Here is a 17,455-nt window from a genome sequence, read left to right as displayed (position 1 = left end):
GCACAGAGTACAGAGTAACTGACCGTAACTTCTCTCTAATGTCAAACAGTTGGGCTTTTTAAGTTTCTCATGAATTATGCCTGGGAATGGGGCACTAGTGTGACAGACCCTTCAGGAGGCACCCTAGAGGCGGGGGCCACAGGTCGGAGGGCACCTGCAGTGTCCACTGGTGTGGCTGCTACTGAGCCCACTTTGGCCTGCTGGCGCCTCTGTGCTGCCCACATGGAGAGCAGCAGAAGAGACTAACGCTTACAAGCTGGAACCTAAACCTGACTTCTGCACCCGGGTAAAAACAGTTCCGAAGTGCCAGCCAGGCATTTCACGGAGATTTAAGGTTCTGCTAACACCTCTCTGGGTTTCTCTGCCGAGTGAGGAACTGCACACGTGTGTTACATAAACCCCGCGTGTACACACGTGTACAGAGGTAGCTGGAATGATAGGGTTTTCTTTTGGCGTCAGTTCGACAAGGTGTTGTAGGTCTTAGAACCGTTCAGCTTCAGCTTCTTCAGCATCAGTGGTCAGGGCATAGACTTGGATGACTGTGATGTTGAATGGTTTGCCTTGGAAACGAAGAGAGATCATTCTGTCGTTTTTGAGATCGCACCCTAGAACTGCATTTCAGACCCTTTTGTTGACTATGATGACTACTCCATTTCTTCTAGGGGATTCTTGCCCACAGTAGTAGACATAATGGTCACCTGAGTTAAATTCACCCATTCCAGTCCATTTTAGTTCTCTGATTCCTAAAATGTCGACGTTCACACTTGCCATCTCCTGCTTGACTACTTCCAATCTGCCTTGATTCGTGGCCCTGAGGTTCCAGCTCCCTATTCAGCACTGTTCTTTGTAGCCTCGGACTTTACTTTCACCTCCAGACATCCACAGCTGGCATTGCTTCCGCTCTGGCCCAGCTGCTGCGTTCTTTCTGGAGCTGTTTCTCTGCTCTTCCCCAGCAGCACATTGGACGCCTGCCGACCTGGGGGACTTGATCAGAGGATTTTGGCTTCCTCTGATGCAGTCTTTGCCGTCTCTGTTATTTATTAGCGACCCCGAGTTAGTCATTTGTCATGATTTGTCATTTTGGCACAAATGACAGACAAGCCCCCGAGACTCTGATGTGCAGAGCAGGTTGCTTCGGTCGCGAGTGTCAGACCCACGTGGGTGGTGGGGAGGCTGTTCTAGCAGCGGGCTCTCTCGGTCCTCACTCGGCCCGGGAGGAGGTGACATAACCAGAAGTTCACAGGTGATGAACTGGAGGGGTCTGTAGTCTCAGGACCGGCGTGCTCACTGTGTCCCCCACCCCCTGGGTGCAGTAACATGAGCGTGGCAGGAAGGCCCCCTTGGCTGGCTTTGAGGATGAGATCTGGGGATGGTGACCGGCAGGAGCTCTGAAGCCCCGTCAGACTTGTCTGTCTTCCGCTTTTTGCCTCACCACTGGGGGCAGCCTTCCTGAGCACCCTTCTGCCTGTGACCCCTTTCTGGTCCCTTCCTTTGGAACAGGGTCCTCTCCATGCCTGTCCATCAGAGCAACCCCAGAGCCTCTCCCCAGGCCGCCGACATCCAGGGTGTCCTGCCAAAAACGGCCTCTGGGAAGTGGCGTCGGGCATCAGAACCCAGGCTCTGGGTGCCCTCTCGAGCACTCCTGGACGTGTTCATCCCGACAGAATCTGACGGGGAGGCGCGGGGCCTGGCTCAGCCTCTGCAGGCAGCGTGGCCCCAGGAGGGCGGCAGGGGGAGAGCTGGCCGGGCAGCCAGGGGTCTGAGCACCGCCCGGAGACTGAGCGCTGTGTGCTGTGTGTCCCCGTAGATTTCGGGCTGAGTAAAGAGGCCATCGACCACGACAAGAGAGCCTACTCCTTCTGTGGGACAATCGAGTACATGGCGCCCGAGGTGGTGAACCGGCGCGGCCACACGCAGAGTGCGGACTGGTGGTCCTTCGGCGTGCTCATGGTATGGTGTGCGCGCTCATGGTATGGTGTGTGCGCTCATGGTATGGTGTGCGCGCTCATGGTATGGTGTGCGCGCTCATGGTATGGTGTGCGCGCTCATGGTATGGTGTGCGCGCGGTGGGGCGAGCATGCGCACGCGCAGTGGGGCGTGCTCATGATATGGTGTGCGCACGGTGGGGCGGCACCCACAGTCTACAGGCGCCCGGGTCTCTGTGCCCCCGTGCGCCTGCCCACCCCCGGAGCTCAGAGATCCGGGAACAACCCAGAAAGACAATGCCCGTTGTGTGACTCATCCGTCCCTGAGCCTGGCATTTCCTGGCAGCCTCCCCTCCGTCCTCCCCAGGCTCCCAGCATCGGGAAACAGAGCTGGGATTCAGCTAAGGATACAGATGTGTGAAGAGTCAGACCTTCTTTATTCTTAACGCTCTTAATGTTATTTTAAAGGGTGCGGTCATTTCCAGATTAAAGATGCTTTTCTTATTTCAATCACAGAATCCCTCCACTTAGCCATAAAAGTCAGCATGAACCAAAATACACGAGTGGAGCATTTTACATCTACATCTAGAAACGTGGATTTTCTTCGGATCGTGTGTTTGCAGAGCGTGCAGCAAGCACCATCTAGACGGGGTGCCCTGTCGTCACGACAGAAGTGGCGCTGGCCCACACGGTCCTCCCGTCCTCAGCCTTCCTCGTCCCCTGCCCCCGTCCAGCCCCCCTGCACTGGGCCCTGGGCTGGCGGCCCCTCCACGCTTGCATGTCCTCAGCAGGAACCAGACCTCTGAGGCTCTTGGGTCTGACCCTGGATGGGAGAAGCATCGTGGCCTCTCCGGGTTGTCCAGCCCCCTCCCCCGTGTGCGTCTAATGAACGAGGAGAGCAAGTGATGGGGGTTCTCGGAGATTCCACGGAGGTTGTTCAGCTGCCTCTTTCCAGCATACACTTCACCCCCTGGCCACGGGACCTCTGGCCTCTGTCCTGCAGGGTGTCACCCACGTGCCTTCCGGCTGGCACCCAGGAGACTCACTTGGTCTCTAGGTTCTGGTCCCGCGGACTCAGAAGTGCGGGCTGATTGAACTTTTTAGCACAGACCCCTGACCTCTGTCTACAGGGCAGACATGTTGAACCAGCTCACGGGGCGGGGGTCAGTTCCCACGGCCTCAGCCAAGATGCCAGCACATGGGTTTCCGGAAGAGACCGCCCACTGTGCTGGGCAGCGCCCCCACCTCCAGAGTCAGTGTGATCTTTCCCCTCCAGCCACTCACAAGGAAGTCACACTGTGATGAGAAGGCTGCTCCCCAAACAGAGTCACAGCAGATGAAGCGGGTTAACCCAGGCAAGGTGGTCGGCACAAGCTGCTGACCTCACGCGGGCCCCATGAGTGCTGGCTGCCAGGGCTGGTGATGCTGCATTCTTGGTTACTTAGACGTCTAGTGGCCTCAGCTGAGACGCAGTCCGTCTTCACGGCAGAGGCCCCTGAGATGGGACCTCCAGCTGTCCCTTCCGACCAGCCGTCTCTCTTTAGATACATCAGCGAGACCGTCAGGTTAGCTTCCCCCCTGAAAGGTAGCCGCCTCCACGGCTCTGCTCCCGTCCATGTGGGTGCTTCCTCGTCACCCTGTCTGGAGGGTGTGCGGTGGGGGTAGGCGCGTGGTGTCAGCCCCCTCACTGCAGATTTTACCAGAAGTTTGGTATCACCTTCTTGACACGGGCTTCCTGGTCCCAGGTCACAGCTCTGCATCTTCAGGAGCGATTCCGGTTCTTCAGCCTCCGTCCCCCTCTGTCCCCCTCCATCCCCCTGAGAAGCACGGGGTGGGGTGGGCTCCCTGAGGGCCCCTGGCTTCCCCTTGTCCCTGGACCCCATCCCTACACTCTCCAAGCTCTTAGGGGGAACACTGGGCTCACCAGAGACCACACAGCGGTTCCCCAGGGAGCCCGTGCCCAAAGCTCTGAAGTCACAGAACGCCACGTGTGTCTCTGTGTACCAGATCTTCATCAGTGGCAGAGCAGGAGGCCGGCCTGAGCCTGGGGAGAAGGACCGTCTTAGTGGCCAGCACGTTACAGAAGACCGCACACAAGACCACATGCGGCAGAGCCACCTGGAGTTAGCGCTGTGAGGCTCCTGGGGGAGCAGGGACATGCTATCCGCCTCGCCCACATCTCTATATTAAGACAGCAGACATAAAATCTACCCCATGAAGATAAAATATGCCTTACCTGCTGTTTTCTGGTCAGAATCATTGCATGTTTAATAAATGGAGAGACTGAGGGGAAAAATAAAGAATAGTGAAGACACAAAAAGGAAGATGAAATGAAAAACAACCGAGGGAGAAGAGGCGTGAGAGGCAGAGCGAGGAGAGAGGAGGGCAGGAGGCGGCGCTCCGGCTCTGTGTCCTCTTGGTGCTTTGCCTCATCTTGGCTCGTGAACACAAGCGTCTCATCTTGTGTCATGAACACCTGTCTCTGCGAGGGTCTCCCGGGCACAGGGGAAACCTTCACGGGTCCCCAGCCCAGGAAGGTCTGGGCCCCGAGGGTCCACAGGCAGTGACTGCAGAGCGGGCCTGGGCTCCCCGGCCCCCCCGCCCCTGCGCCCCAGGAAATGGCCCCAGACTTTGGAGACAGTGGCCCAGAGAGGCCGGCCTCTCACCCCTGCTGTCTGCCGTGGTCCTCACTCCAGGGACTGTCCGGCCACCCTGCTCTCGGGCTCAGGACACTCCGTCCTGAATTACCCACTTAGGGGCCTGTCCGCTCCACGTTCAGTGTCTCGTGACCGCTGGGCCGGGGGATCACAGTCAGGTGAAGGAGGATGGTCGTCCTGCTGATGACGAGGCTGCACAGCTCTCAGAGTCCACAGGGCATCCTTGCATTCGATCTGGACTGAAAGATCTCCCTCCCCTCCCCTGCCTCCTCCTCACTGAGCTGCTCCACTGCACCCGCCAGGGAAGGACGGGTCCTCAGTCGCCCCCGTGGAAGGTGTGTGGCCATGTCCTGCTGTCCCCTCAGGTTCCTGTCCTGGCACTGACCCCCGCTCCCTGCTGTGGAGCTGAGTTGGTGACCATGTCCATCGCCCGCCCATCCATCTCTGCACTGAATACCGAGGCCCACTGTGCGGCTCTGTTCTAAGCAAGCATGTGGGCCCGTGCCCGCACATAACTGACCAGGATTTTGAATGGCCACTTGAGCTCGGGCGCACCCTGTCCGTCTGGGTCTCTCCACTGGGCAGTGGGGTTGGTCTGAACACTTGCTCCCGTTCTGTGTTGCTCTGCAGTTCGAGATGCTCACGGGGTCGCTGCCATTCCAGGGGAAGGACAGGAAGGAGACCATGGCCCTCATCCTCAAGTGAGTCAAACTCCCACCTTGGGATCCACCCCAGCACTTGCTCGCCCCTTCTGATAGCAAGAGCTTCCGTCTTCGAAACCAGGAGTATCCAGTAGGCAATGATGGTAGTGAGCACTCTTGGCATTTCCCTGTCAGTGGATAAAGTGAGTGGGGTGTGATTCTGATGAAATCTTCTATCGAAGATTCTGTTTCCCATCCGTGAAGAGCTCATCAAAGTTGTCCCGTGGCAGGGTCTTTAGACATGATAGCTGGTGACCTTCAGAAACGCAGACTCAGGGGCAGAGGGTGCAGGGGCTCCTGAGAGAGCCTCCCTAGCCTGCCTGTTGCCCGCTTATGCCGGGGCCTGAGCTCTCCTGCCTGACATGGGCAGGAGTCGTGTGTCCCGTGTGACTGGAGTGTGTGCATGCTAAGTCGCTTCAGTTGTGTCCAACTCTTTGTGACCCCATGGACTATAGCCCACCAGGCTCCTCTGTCCATGGGACTTTCCAGGCAAGAAAACTGGAGTGGGCTGCCATTTCCCCCTCCCGGGGATCTTCCCGACCCAGGGATCAAGCCCTCGTCTCACGTCTTCTGCATTGGAGCGTTCTTTACCACTACTGTCATCTGGGAAGCCTGTGACTGACTGTGAACGTAACTTTCTCCTTAATGTTCATGCAGAATATTTTACCATGAAAATAGGTTTTGCATTTAGAACCCTAGTTCAGTTCAGTCGCTCAGTCGTGTCCGACTCTTTGCCGCCCCATGAATCGCAGCACGCCAGGCCTCCCTGTCCATCACCATCTCCCGGAGTTCACTCAGACTCACGTCCATCGAGTCCGTGATGCCATCCAGCCATCTCATCCTGGGTCGTCCCCTTCTCCTCCTGCCCCCAATCCCTCCCAGCATCAGAGTCTTTTCCAACAAGTCAGCTCTTCGTATGAGGTGGCCAAAGTACTGGAGCTTCAGCTTTAGCATCATTCCTTCCAAAGGAATCCCAGGGCTGATCTTCAGAATGGACTGGTTGGATCTCCCTGCAGTCCAAGGGACTCTCAAGAGTCTTCTCCAACACCACAGTTCAAAAGCATCAGTTCTTCGGTGCTCAGCCTTCTTCACAGTCCAAATTTCACATCCATACATGACCACAGGAAAAACCATAGCCTTGACTAGACAGATCTTAGTCGGCAAAGTAATGTCTCTGTTTTTCAATATACTATCTAGGTTGGTCATAACTTTTCTTCCAAGGAGTAAGCGTCTTTTAATTTTATGGCTGCAGTCACCATCTGCAGTGATTTTGGAGCCCAAAAAAATAAAGGCTGACACTGTTTCTACTGTTTCCCCATCTATTTCCCATGAAGTGATGGGACCAGATGCCATGATCTTAGTTTTCTGAATGTTGAGCTTTAAGCCAACTTTTTCACTCTCCTCTTTCACTTTCATCAAGAGGCTTTTTAGCTCCTCTTCACTTTCTGCCATAAGGGTGGTGCCATCTGCATATCTGAGGTTATTGATATTTCTCTCGGCAATCTTGATTCCAGCTTGTGTTTCTTCCAGTCCAGCGTTTCTCATGATGTACTCTGCATATAAGTTAAATAAGCAGGGTGACAATCTACAGCCTTGACGTACTCCTTTTCCTATTTGGAACCAGTCTGTTGTTCCATGTCCAGTTCTAACTATTGCTTCCTGACCTGCATACAGATTTCTCAAGGGACAGGTCAGGTGGTCTGGTATTCCCATCTCTGTCAGAATTTTCCACAGTTTATTGTGATCCACAAGGTCAAAGGCTTCGGCATAGTCAATAAAGCAGAAATAGATGTTTTTCTGGAACTGTCTTGCTTTTTCCATGATCCATCAGATGTTGGCAATTTGACCTCTGGTTCCTCTGCCTTTTCTAAACCAGCTTGAACATCAGGGAGTTCACGGTTCACATGTTACTGAAGCCTGGCTTGGAGAATTTTGAGCATTACTTTACTAGCATGTGAGATGAGTGCAATTGTGCAGTAGTTTGAGCATTCTTTGGCATTGCCTTTCTTTGGAACTGGAATGAAAACTGAACTTTTCCAGCTGTGAAGCTGCTTGGCCTCATGACCTAGAACCCTAGAAAGAGATCTAAACACAGAGCCAGTCTTTCTGTAATATCCTTTTTTAAAACATCATGTTATTTTGTCAGCTGCACTGCATGGCTCCTGGGATTCCCCAGAGTTCCCCGACCAGGGGTCGAACCCATGCTCCCTGCAGTGGAAATGCTAGGTCCTAACAGCTGGACCAGCAGGGAAGTCCCTTGCTGTAACTCCTTAAATGTGAACAGGCTTCATCTGAGCCAGATGTCAAATAGCAGTCCGTGGGAGAGAGAGAAGCAGGCAGAGGGCAGACGAGAGTGGGCAAGTGGCCCCTGGAACAGCTGGACTCCAAGTCACTCCAGCCTTCCCTGCTCGGGAGGGGCGGGGGAGGTGGAGGGGGGCAGAGGGGGGCGCTTACCGCACCTGCAGGAGAAGCTGGGAAGCTGCTTGGCCTCGTGACCAGCTCTCTCAAACTCTGCTTGCAGGTGGACACACAACTTTTATAAAACCAAGAGGCACCTACAGACCTTGCATTTTTGTAGATCACGTCATTTTATAAATAAGAGGCATCCCATAATAAGAGACATCCCATGGACAATGTTTCCTGTATCAGGGGACCTTTACTCTGATGATGTGCGTAACTGCAGTCCGCTGTTTCTGTTGATGGTTTCTACCCCTTTTCATTCTAAGGGGGCACAAGACCTTTTTCTGGAGCTAGAATAATTTCCTCCCATCAAATCCCAGGTGTGAACTTACAGCCTGTCACTCGGGAGTAAGAGCATTTCTGAAGGGGCAGCATCAGACTGTGGTCACGTGGTTCCTGAAGGGAGGTGGGGGGTGTCCAGGACCCCAGGGGGCTGCGAGGCCCTCCTTTCCCAGATGTGACCACAGACTAAACTGGACGCAGATGGGAGAATCCAGCTGCCTCATCAAACCGAGAGAGATTCCCAAAATGTCAGCAACGCCACTCGTCTCTCCAAAGCCTTTGATGTCGTTGTCTCAGAAAACATAGTTAATTTCCATTTAAAATGTTACTTATGTTCATGGGAGCATTGCTGTCTATTTTTAGGGGCTTTATTGTTTTTTAATGAATTATTAAACAGCTGCTGTGAATAGCTGCTATTGGTTTGATTGGATTTCTCTGTGGATGCTGACTGCAGAAACCCAGAGCACTGGAGCAAACTCTGGTCCCCCTTCGGCTTGTCCTTCTTCCCCTAAAATATGACTGCTTTTCAGAGCCAAGCTAGGCATGCCGCAGTTCCTCAGCGTGGAGGCCCAGAGTCTGCTGAGAGCGCTCTTCAAACGGAACCCCTGCAACCGGCTGGGTAAGCTCCCCTGACCCCTGAGCCACCCGGGGGTGATTGGAACGTGGAGGACATGCAGGTGTGAACCAGCGGGGAGCGGAGCTCAGGAGGAGCCCTGCATGGCGGCGCCAGGTGGGGGGCCGGAATACCAGGACCCTGTCCCACCTGGCACTTCCGTGCTGTGCAACCTTCAGCAAAGGGCTGGCCATCTCTGCACCTGGTTTCCCGACCTGTGAAGCGAGGGTCGTAGCGGAGCTTCTTCACAGGGTTGTGAGGAAGACCTCCAGAGCCAGCATGGCACCTCATGCGTAGGAAACACGCAGTGTGTTTGACAAGGGAACGTGTGAAAAGCAGAGATAATCGGAGTGCACAGATCTGGGGGGTGGGGAGGGCGCCTTTCTTTCCCCGCTGCTTGTACAGATAGGGTTGTCTGAGGCGCAACCATCGTCCTGTGCAGTGCATTTTAACAGGTCTTGTTAAACTGGCTCCTGAGATCACTGCAAAAAGGCAGAGTGGGCGAGGGACTGTTGGGCTGTCTCTGGAAGGGCTGGCAGCACCAGACAAAGAATCAAGAAGCACCCAGCTGGGTCCCGAGTCCACGCCAGAAGCAGAACAAGAGAGAACCAGCTGTGGAGAAGAGGGACCTCTCTGGTCTGTCACCCTGAGAAGCCATCACGCGACCTGCCACCAGCGGATCTGCTGGTGATCGAGACTTTGATTTCAGTACCAAGGTTTTGTTATGAAAATGTGCCCAGTCTCTGCCTTGTCGTTTGTGGGTGCTGCAGCAAACTCCGAATACCTGTTCTGTTAGGGATGCATATGTGAGCACCTGCCTTCTAGGTAGCAGGCACACCACTGCACTCCCAACTGCTCTGCCCTTGGGCAGTGCCCAGGTATGGTCTCACCTGCCTAACCTCCCCAGAGGCAGAAACTGGAGTCAGGAACTAGAAATGAAGACATTAGCTCATTTATCCACTGAAACACACAAAACAAACAGCTCGGTCTCATCTCTTGCAGCGATTGAAGAATTTTGCTTTGGGAGCCCCTCTTTCCTTTCAAATATCATGGTATTTGGTGGGGAGAATTCACGGCATTGGGGGCGACTGCGACCAAACCAAGGGGAGGGGAAATGCATTTTGTTCTTCCTTTGTTTTGGAAAAAGGAATTTTCTAAATTTACTTTTATCTTAGACTTTGACATCACAAAAATCATAGTTCTGTAACCCAGAATATTATTCTGTTATTCAGTTTGCATACCTGATGAGAGAGAAAGATGGATTGATCTCATTAGGTGGATAAATAATCATCAAATTGTGATGATTTGCTACAGTGGAGCCTGTAGCGGCCTAGAAAACAGCCCATCCATGGCCAGAGAATGCCCTCCTGATAATCTCTAAAGTGAATTATTGTAAAGGTCCAGGAGTTATGGACCATCCTACAAGACCACTTCATATTAATGTCATAGGATGTGCAGACTCATATAAAGAGGAAATCGTAGTCAGAATTATTACTCACCCAACTTGACCCAGGTCGGCTACTAAATTTAATTGCCTTAAATCTTTGGCCTATAAAGTGAAAATTATGTTGTGTAGATTAATTTTGCTCTACACCGGCCGCTCAATTAGAAGGCTGGGACTTCTTTCCCCTCTCAATTGTATTGAGCCTTATTATTGACCCACCCCTCAAAGTCCTCTGGCCCTTTTGTGAGTTTGTCAACATCAGAAGATCTCACCTAAGCCCTGGGTCCTCTCGTCAATCTGTGGTTTGACCCCATCACCTTTAAGTCAGCCGAGATCTCTGTCTATTGATCCTTGAACTGTAGAGGAGTCCCGTCTGTCCAACTTTCTGCTCTTCAACTATGACCAACCTAGACAGCATTAAAAAGCAGAGATATTACTTCGCCAACAAGGGTCCGTCTAGTCAAAGCTATGGTTTTTCCAGTGGTCATGTATGGATATGAGAGTTGGACTATAAAGAAAGCTGAGTGCTGAAGAATTGATGCTGTTGAACTGGTGGTGTTGGAGAAGACTCTTGAGAGTCCCTTGAACTGCAAGGAGATCCATCCAGTCCATCCTAAAGGAAATCAGTCCTGAATAGTCATTGGAAGGACTGATGCTGATGCTGAAACTCCAATATTTTGGCCACCTGATGCAAAGAACTGACTCGTTGGAAAAGACCCTGATGCTGGGAAAGATTGAAGGCAGGAGGAAAAGGGGACAACAGAGGATGAGATGGCTGGATGGCATCACCGACTCGATGGACATGAGTTTGAGCAAGCTCCTGGAGTTGGCACTGAACAAGGAGGCCTGGTGTGCTGCAGTCCATGGAGTCAAGAGTTGGACACGACTGAGCGACTGAACTGAACTGATCAGAACCCTAGCCATATGGGGTCAGGGACCAGCTTGCCCCAGGGTGAACTCATCCCGACTAATCACATTTCCACATAAGGTTTCCCATGAAGTTCTAGGGTTAGGACTTGACCACATGAATTTGGAGGAACACAGCTCAGTACCTCCAAGAGTGAGTCCATAACATCTGCAGTGGAAGAAATGGCGGAAGTTCATCTGGTTGGTGTCACACACCTGACAGGTGATGAGACCGAGGCCCTTGCCCCAGATCACCTGCTGGAGGCGGCTGCTGAGCCTGAGATGGTGTTTCCACCCTGTCGTCCCCTGAAGGCACGACATCCTCACCCAATGAGTCTGAGTCTAGGTCCCCCGGCCACTGCTGGCCGCGGGCATGCACTGTTCAGTGAGAGGCCCCATGCCTGTGGCAGATGCTGGGGACACAGGTCGGTGATGCCGCCTGGGAAACCCAGTCATGTGGATGAAGAGGCCAGAAATCTCGGGTGGATTTCACCCCTGCCTTTTCGCTGCAGACCAGAGAAGGCTGAGGAGCCAGCCAAGGGAGCCCCCTCCCCTGGTAGGATGCAGTACCCAAGGGGCAGGGGCGAGGCGGGGCTGGGGGGCAGACAGATGGAGGGGGCAGGCAGGCCCCCAGCCAGGCCTGAGGGGCGAGGTGGGCCTGGGGGGACAGGCAGATGGAGGGGGCAGGCAGGCCCCCAGCTAGGCCTGGCAGAGGCTCAGTGGCCAGTGGGTGGGACAGCAGGAACAGGGTTGTTTTCTGTGCCATAAGTGGAGAGATTTTACTTTTATATTTGTCCAAAATGGAGTTAAATTTGTGTCTATTTCAACCATGGTGCAAGTGGACCCAGCAGCTGGAAGACTGGATTATTTGGGCTTCACCCTTGTTTATTACGCACTGTGGTTTGTTCAGTGATGGAAGCAGGCCCAAAATATACCGGCTGCTGTAGTCAGGAGGGCCCCTCGGCAGGGCTGCCTGAGCACCTGGGGTGGCGTCTCCAAGCCTTGTGTGTGTATTAGGCTCGGGGGCCATGGGGGGCCGTGAGTTCTGGGCCGGAGAAACACTGAACACAGAGTCACTGAGGGTCCTGTAGCACTTGAGAGCACGTGTGACCTCAGGTGGCCGAGGGGAGGGGCCAGGAGGCCATGCCGGCTGAACAGTCCCCAGGGCGGGACCCTCTGAGGACGCAGCGAGGGGCTCTGGTTTCTCTGCCGATCGTTCTGGTTGTGAATTAGAGAAGGACCCTCCGGGGGTCCCTAGCTCATCCCTGTGAACATCTGCAGCTTCTCTGGAGAGTCCTGGGACATCCTGGGCTCCTGGAAGACGAGGCAGCAGGATCTGGAGTCAGACGTGCTGCTGAGCATAAAACAGCATGGCCAGTAAGCTACCACCGACCGTCCAGGAGACAGGGGGGCAGGGCCATCCACCCTCGAGGGCTCTGCTCTTCTGGTTTCCGTCTCCTTTCCAGAGTCCATCTCCAGGGGCTGTGCTCTCCTGATCTGGCTTCAGACACTGGCCACCCCGCTCTCCTGTCATCTCCTCCAGCCCCGCTGGCACCACCGAGACCTCGCGTGCTGGACTGGCCCTTGATGGCTTGGTCATGACGAACACCCTGCCCCTCGCTGGGAGCTGACGGTTCCCCACCAGCCCTGAGGATCTGCGGGGGCGCCGCCCTCAGCCGGCAGGGCCCTGGGAGATACAGCCACAGCCGAGCAAAGATTCTAAGCATCAGATGAAGAATCAAGCTGACCGAAGACACTTCAAAGCCAGAACAGTGACTTGTAGATGACCTGTGGGTGATGAAGACGTAGAAAGGAGACCTAGAGTTCAAATCCTGGGTGGTTGTAGACTGGCCTTCAGGAGTGTGCAGGTTTGATGGAACGCAAAGTACGCGAGGAAAATAGCCAGACATGAGCAGATTGTGAACACGCCCAAAAGAACTAGAGAGCGACTCTGTGACTCTGAGACAACAAACACAGCACCAAATAAATAGTTCAACAGTCATGAAGGGCCCAGGGATTAAACATTTCCCCGAATTTTCTGTGGGCAGGAAGATTGAAGGAAAACATTTTTGGCAGATCCTCAGAACTTTTGAGGGATGATTTACTGAGAATGTGGAAGCTTGTCGATGATTAAGCCCAGAAGGAAATGAACAGGGTTGCCTTGTTAAAAACCGTGCAGGGGAAGGCTCCAGGTGACCAGGGTCAGAAAGGGTCAGGTCCCGGCAACAGGCGCAGTGCTGCGTTTTCAGCCGCGCTCAGTGGAGATCGGTTCCCACGGATGTAATACCACCACTGGACCAGCACAGAGAAATCCAGACGTGGTCCAGAGAGCCACATTCGGGAAGACGGTCCTCGAGGGATCACAACAGAAGTAACTGAATGTGGTGCTTACTCGCGCTGCAGAGATTAAGTGTGAGTTCTTGAATCTGCGTATTGGCTGGCGTGGGGGATCTTAGTGAAGACTCACTAAGCTGCCTAGAGATTGCTCTTCTGTTCTGAATGTTTCCCTCCATGCACACCTGCCTCTGTGTCTTCTTCCTGCCTCTGGGGACAGAGTGAGACCTGAGTGCGTTTGGTGACGACCCCACGGCAAGTCAGCCAAGATTCAGTGACGAGCACAGACTCCCCCGGACTCTGCCAGGATGGATCTCTGCTCACTGCGTGTTTAAACAAAACGGAGTTGTCAAGTGCAGAGTAGACTATGTTACCGTGTTTCAGGAGAGGATAAATAGAACTGGAATCCAAAATAATCACCCCACTTCCCCTAGGAAGGTTGACACAGGCTTCAGGGAGCTGCGTGCAGAAACTTTCTGATTTACGTTTCCCTCCTTTGGAATAGTTACAATTTTTGAGTCATAACGAAAGTGTCAGTTCACCGTCGAGTGTTTACGGAGGCCTAGAAGCACAAACATGGTGCAGAATCTCACTGCAGTGGAAGAAGAAGGTGCAGGTAAAAATGTGCCCAAGAAAACCCAGCTGGTACAACAGAGACTTGCAGTTATACCAATACCTGTATTTCCTGTGTGTCTGGATTTGTTTGGATTCCTGCGGCATGTACTCGCAAATAATGAATGAGCGTGAAATGCGATGGGTAAAACATGCAAAAAAGACCGGTGAAAGTATCACTCAGTCGTGTCCAACTCTTTGCGACCCCGTGGACTGTAGCCCGCCAGGCTCCTCTGTCCATGGGGATTCTCCAGGCAAGAATACTGGAGTGGGTTGCCATTTCCTCCTTCAGGGGATCTTCCCGACCCAGGGATCGAATCTAGGAGGATTCTTTACCATCTTAGCCACCAGGGAATCCCCCTAAAAAAGCTGAAAGTGTACAAATGAGAGGTGATTTTTCATTTTGCTTTACTCATGGTGGCCAAGTCTTTTTCAATCCTGTATTCTGGGCTTCAGCAAAGGAGGCCTGCGTGCGGGTGGGCACGAAGCCAGCACGTTCATTGCTGACATGTTCCTGCAGCTGCCTGGGCACCTGGGAGGACTGCCAGATGCTGGGGACGCCCAGGCTGGGCCAGCTCTCCGGACTCAGGTCAGGGGTTTCTCTGGAGATGGGCACGGACTTGCAGAGGGTCCTCAAACAATGCTGTTTCTCTCCACTACTGACAACGCTCCTGACACTAGATGCTCAGGGTTTCCACATGGACGGGCTCTCCCCATCTCCACAGACACCCACTGGGTCCTAGGATTCAGCGCAGTTCTGACCGCCCGAGTTATCCTGGACCCCAGAGGGTTACGGTGACTCCCATCAGACCCCCCGCCTCAGACACAAGCCGGGGGACCCAGGTCTTCGCTGTGCTTCCTGCTGACCGGGTGTAAAGCCAGGGTTCCCAGGACCGCCCCCCCCGCCCAGCTCTGGTAATTCAGAGAACCGATCCCAGACCTCAGGAAGGTCTCCTGTGACTGTTACTGATTTATTACACAGGATGCTCTAAAAGATTAGATGAGGACTTCCCTGGTGGTCCTGGGGTGCAGTATCTCACTTAGTGGGAAAGGCCCTGGTGTGTCTGCCTCCCCAGGTCCCTGGAGCGCAGCATTCCAGGTCTGACCCCTTCCTCCTGTCTGTGGTCATTTGCATATCAAAGAGTTGACCAGCAGGTCCTGGAGGCTAGTGTGGTGGCAGGGGCAGGGGCTCTTTCCCACTGTGCTGGCCTGGCCAGGCTTCCCGGCCAAGGCGGGAGCTGGCTGGACCCTCGCCCACCTAGAGATGACCTGATTCCGTGAGCAGCTTCCCGACGAGGCCCACAGCAGGCTGTGTCTCCTGGGAGGGTCCCCCGGCTCCTCAGGCTGGATAGTGAGGCTGGGTCGGGGGCTCCACAGGGACCACAGAGGCTTGAGGTGGCCACGCGCCATCTGTCCTCCTCATCTTCCTGCCTCCCTCCCAAAGACGAGACCTCAGGCTCGGGTGGGGGCCGGCTGAGTGGGGCTGGACCCAGACCAGGTTCTGCACTGGGGCAGGGCTGGGCCCCTGGAGCTCGGGGTGCCTCCTGCTCAGCCTGTCCCTTTGAGCTGGAAAGGCTTTTTCCCCTCGACGTGCAGCAGGAGCTGCGCTTGCCCACTGGAGGCGGCCCGCCACCCCTTCCCGCGTCCGTGGCGAATCCCGCCTTTGTTAGTGTTGATGATCAGCACGTATTCACTCCCTGAGGCGTGGAGGTGCCGGCAGGGTTCACTCTGGGAGGTGTGGGATCGGTGACGATGTGCGTCCGCCGTCGGGTCGGACGGTCCCGCTGCCCTGAGGTCCTCCGTGCGCCCCCTCCCTCGGGCCTCGGGATATAGCGTCAGCAGCAAAGCGGGCAGAGGTGAAGCAGCAACAAGCAACAGGGAGCTCTGTCGGTACTCAGGGTGCAGCGCTCGCGGGGTGCCCGCCACTCCCTGCTGGCCTGTCTCCAGGCTGCCGTCCTGCAGGACACAGGCGCCCCGGGCCCTGCCTTCCTCCCCGGGAGCCCAGGAGCCAAGTCTCTCTGGGCTGGGCTCCCCGCCGCCCTCGCCCGCGTCATCTCATCCTTCAGGAAGGTCCGGCCTGCAGCTGGTTCTGATGGAGGCTGGGCCGGGCCTCCACGTCCTGGCCCAGCTGCCAGGGCAGCTCACAGCTACTGCTGGGGGCGTCCACTCTGCCCCTCCCCCGCCCCCTCTCAGCTGGTCACAGCCCAGCAGGGCGGCGTGGTGGCCTCTGCAGGCTGTGAGGTGGGCAAGGCGGGGACTGGCAGGAGAGGGGGCAGCTGAGGCTGCTTCTCCCTGGAGGTCGTCGGGACCCCCCTGCACGTGCCCCCGGCACCCGCCTCACTGCTGCATCAGAGGGCGTGCAGTGGAGGGCTTGCACTGACGTCAGAGGGCGTGCAGTCGCAGCTCTGCTCTGACGTCAGAGGGCGTGTCATCACCAGTTTGCGCTGACGTCAGAGGGCGTGTAGTCGACTCTCTGCTCTGACAGTCTCTGCTTTCTGGCCCCCCAGGTGCCGGGCTGGACGGCGTGGAGGAGATCAAGCGCCACCCTTTCTTCGTCACCATCGACTGGAACGTAAGTTGCCGGCCCGGGTCCCTTCTGCATAGAAACCGCAGGAAGATGGGGCTGGGGCAGGGGGCGCAGCAGCTGCTGGATACAGGCCAGCGGTCAGCGTAAACCCGTCCCCTGAAGGAGGGTGCTCCCTTGGGGTGTCTCCCAGGCACAGGCCAGGGACCCTCCAGCCCTCCCCTGCAGCTCTAGGCCTGGAACCCGTCCAGGCCTTTGCCGGTTGGAGACCCTAGGCCCCCGTGGTCCCGCAGCCCTCCCTGAGGACCGAGCTGAGGCCACCCCGGGCCACTCGAGGCTGCTCAGAGCGTTGGGTATGGGGCCTCTGGGCCCAGACTGGGGGCAGCTTCCTGCCTGGAGTCCGGGTCCCGCCCGCAGTCAGCTCTCACTGCTGTAGAAGCCGTTACAGAAAAGCGTTCCCCCGACCGGGGAAGACAGGTGTCTGTGATGCTTGTTAAAGACGTAAGGAAGACTTGTTTGGAGGGCCATCACAATGGTGTGGGACCACTTCAGGGGTGGGGGTCCTGCCTTCGGGAGGGAGGTGGGGCGCGGACCGGGGGTTGGCGGGCAGAAGGTGATTAAGGGGAAACACCAGGTGGGGGTTCCGGCTAAACCCACCTGCCGGGACTCACGCTGGGGCGGGCGTCGTAATCGAGCTGATCGGTGTGCAGGGTCATGAGATGTGGAGGGCGGGGGGTGGTCAGACTGACTCGGGACTCCTGCGGGAACTGGACAGAGTGAGAGGAGGCCCCCTACAGCCACCCAGACACCGGGGTTCTAATGCTCCGGGTGGGATCTCCCCCGGAGGCAGAGCTGTGCGCCACGTGGACCAGACACTCCAGACCCGCCCACAGCGCCGTTGGGCTGCTTCCTGTTCCCCTTCCCGTCCTGTCTGCGTCGTTTCTGCTCTTTCAGGAAGCATCTCTCACTGTGCCCTTTGCCTAATTGGAGCGTGTTA

The 17,455-nt window shown here is 55.5% G+C and overlaps 1 protein-coding gene across 3 annotated transcripts in view; it reads left to right on the top strand.

Annotated features, from left to right (window-relative positions):
- Positions 1–17,455, top strand: part of RPS6KA2 (ribosomal protein S6 kinase A2) — a 224,629-nt gene that overhangs the window by 160,399 nt on the left and 46,775 nt on the right. For all 3 annotated transcript variants that reach the window (XM_018053462.1, XM_018053461.1, XM_018053460.1), the window contains exons 8-11: positions 1,808–1,950; positions 5,213–5,283; positions 8,556–8,644; positions 16,442–16,506. In XM_018053462.1, coding sequence (XP_017908951.1) covers positions 1,808–1,950; positions 5,213–5,283; positions 8,556–8,644; positions 16,442–16,506 — 368 coding nt within the window. The remainder of the gene's footprint in view (positions 1–1,807; positions 1,951–5,212; positions 5,284–8,555; positions 8,645–16,441; positions 16,507–17,455) is intronic.

The sequence above is a fragment of the Capra hircus genome, chromosome 9 (assembly GCF_001704415.2).
Source record: "Capra hircus breed San Clemente chromosome 9, ASM170441v1, whole genome shotgun sequence".
Classification (NCBI taxonomy): Eukaryota; Metazoa; Chordata; class Mammalia; order Artiodactyla; family Bovidae; genus Capra; species Capra hircus.
This window is presented reverse-complemented; position numbering and strand designations above follow the sequence as displayed.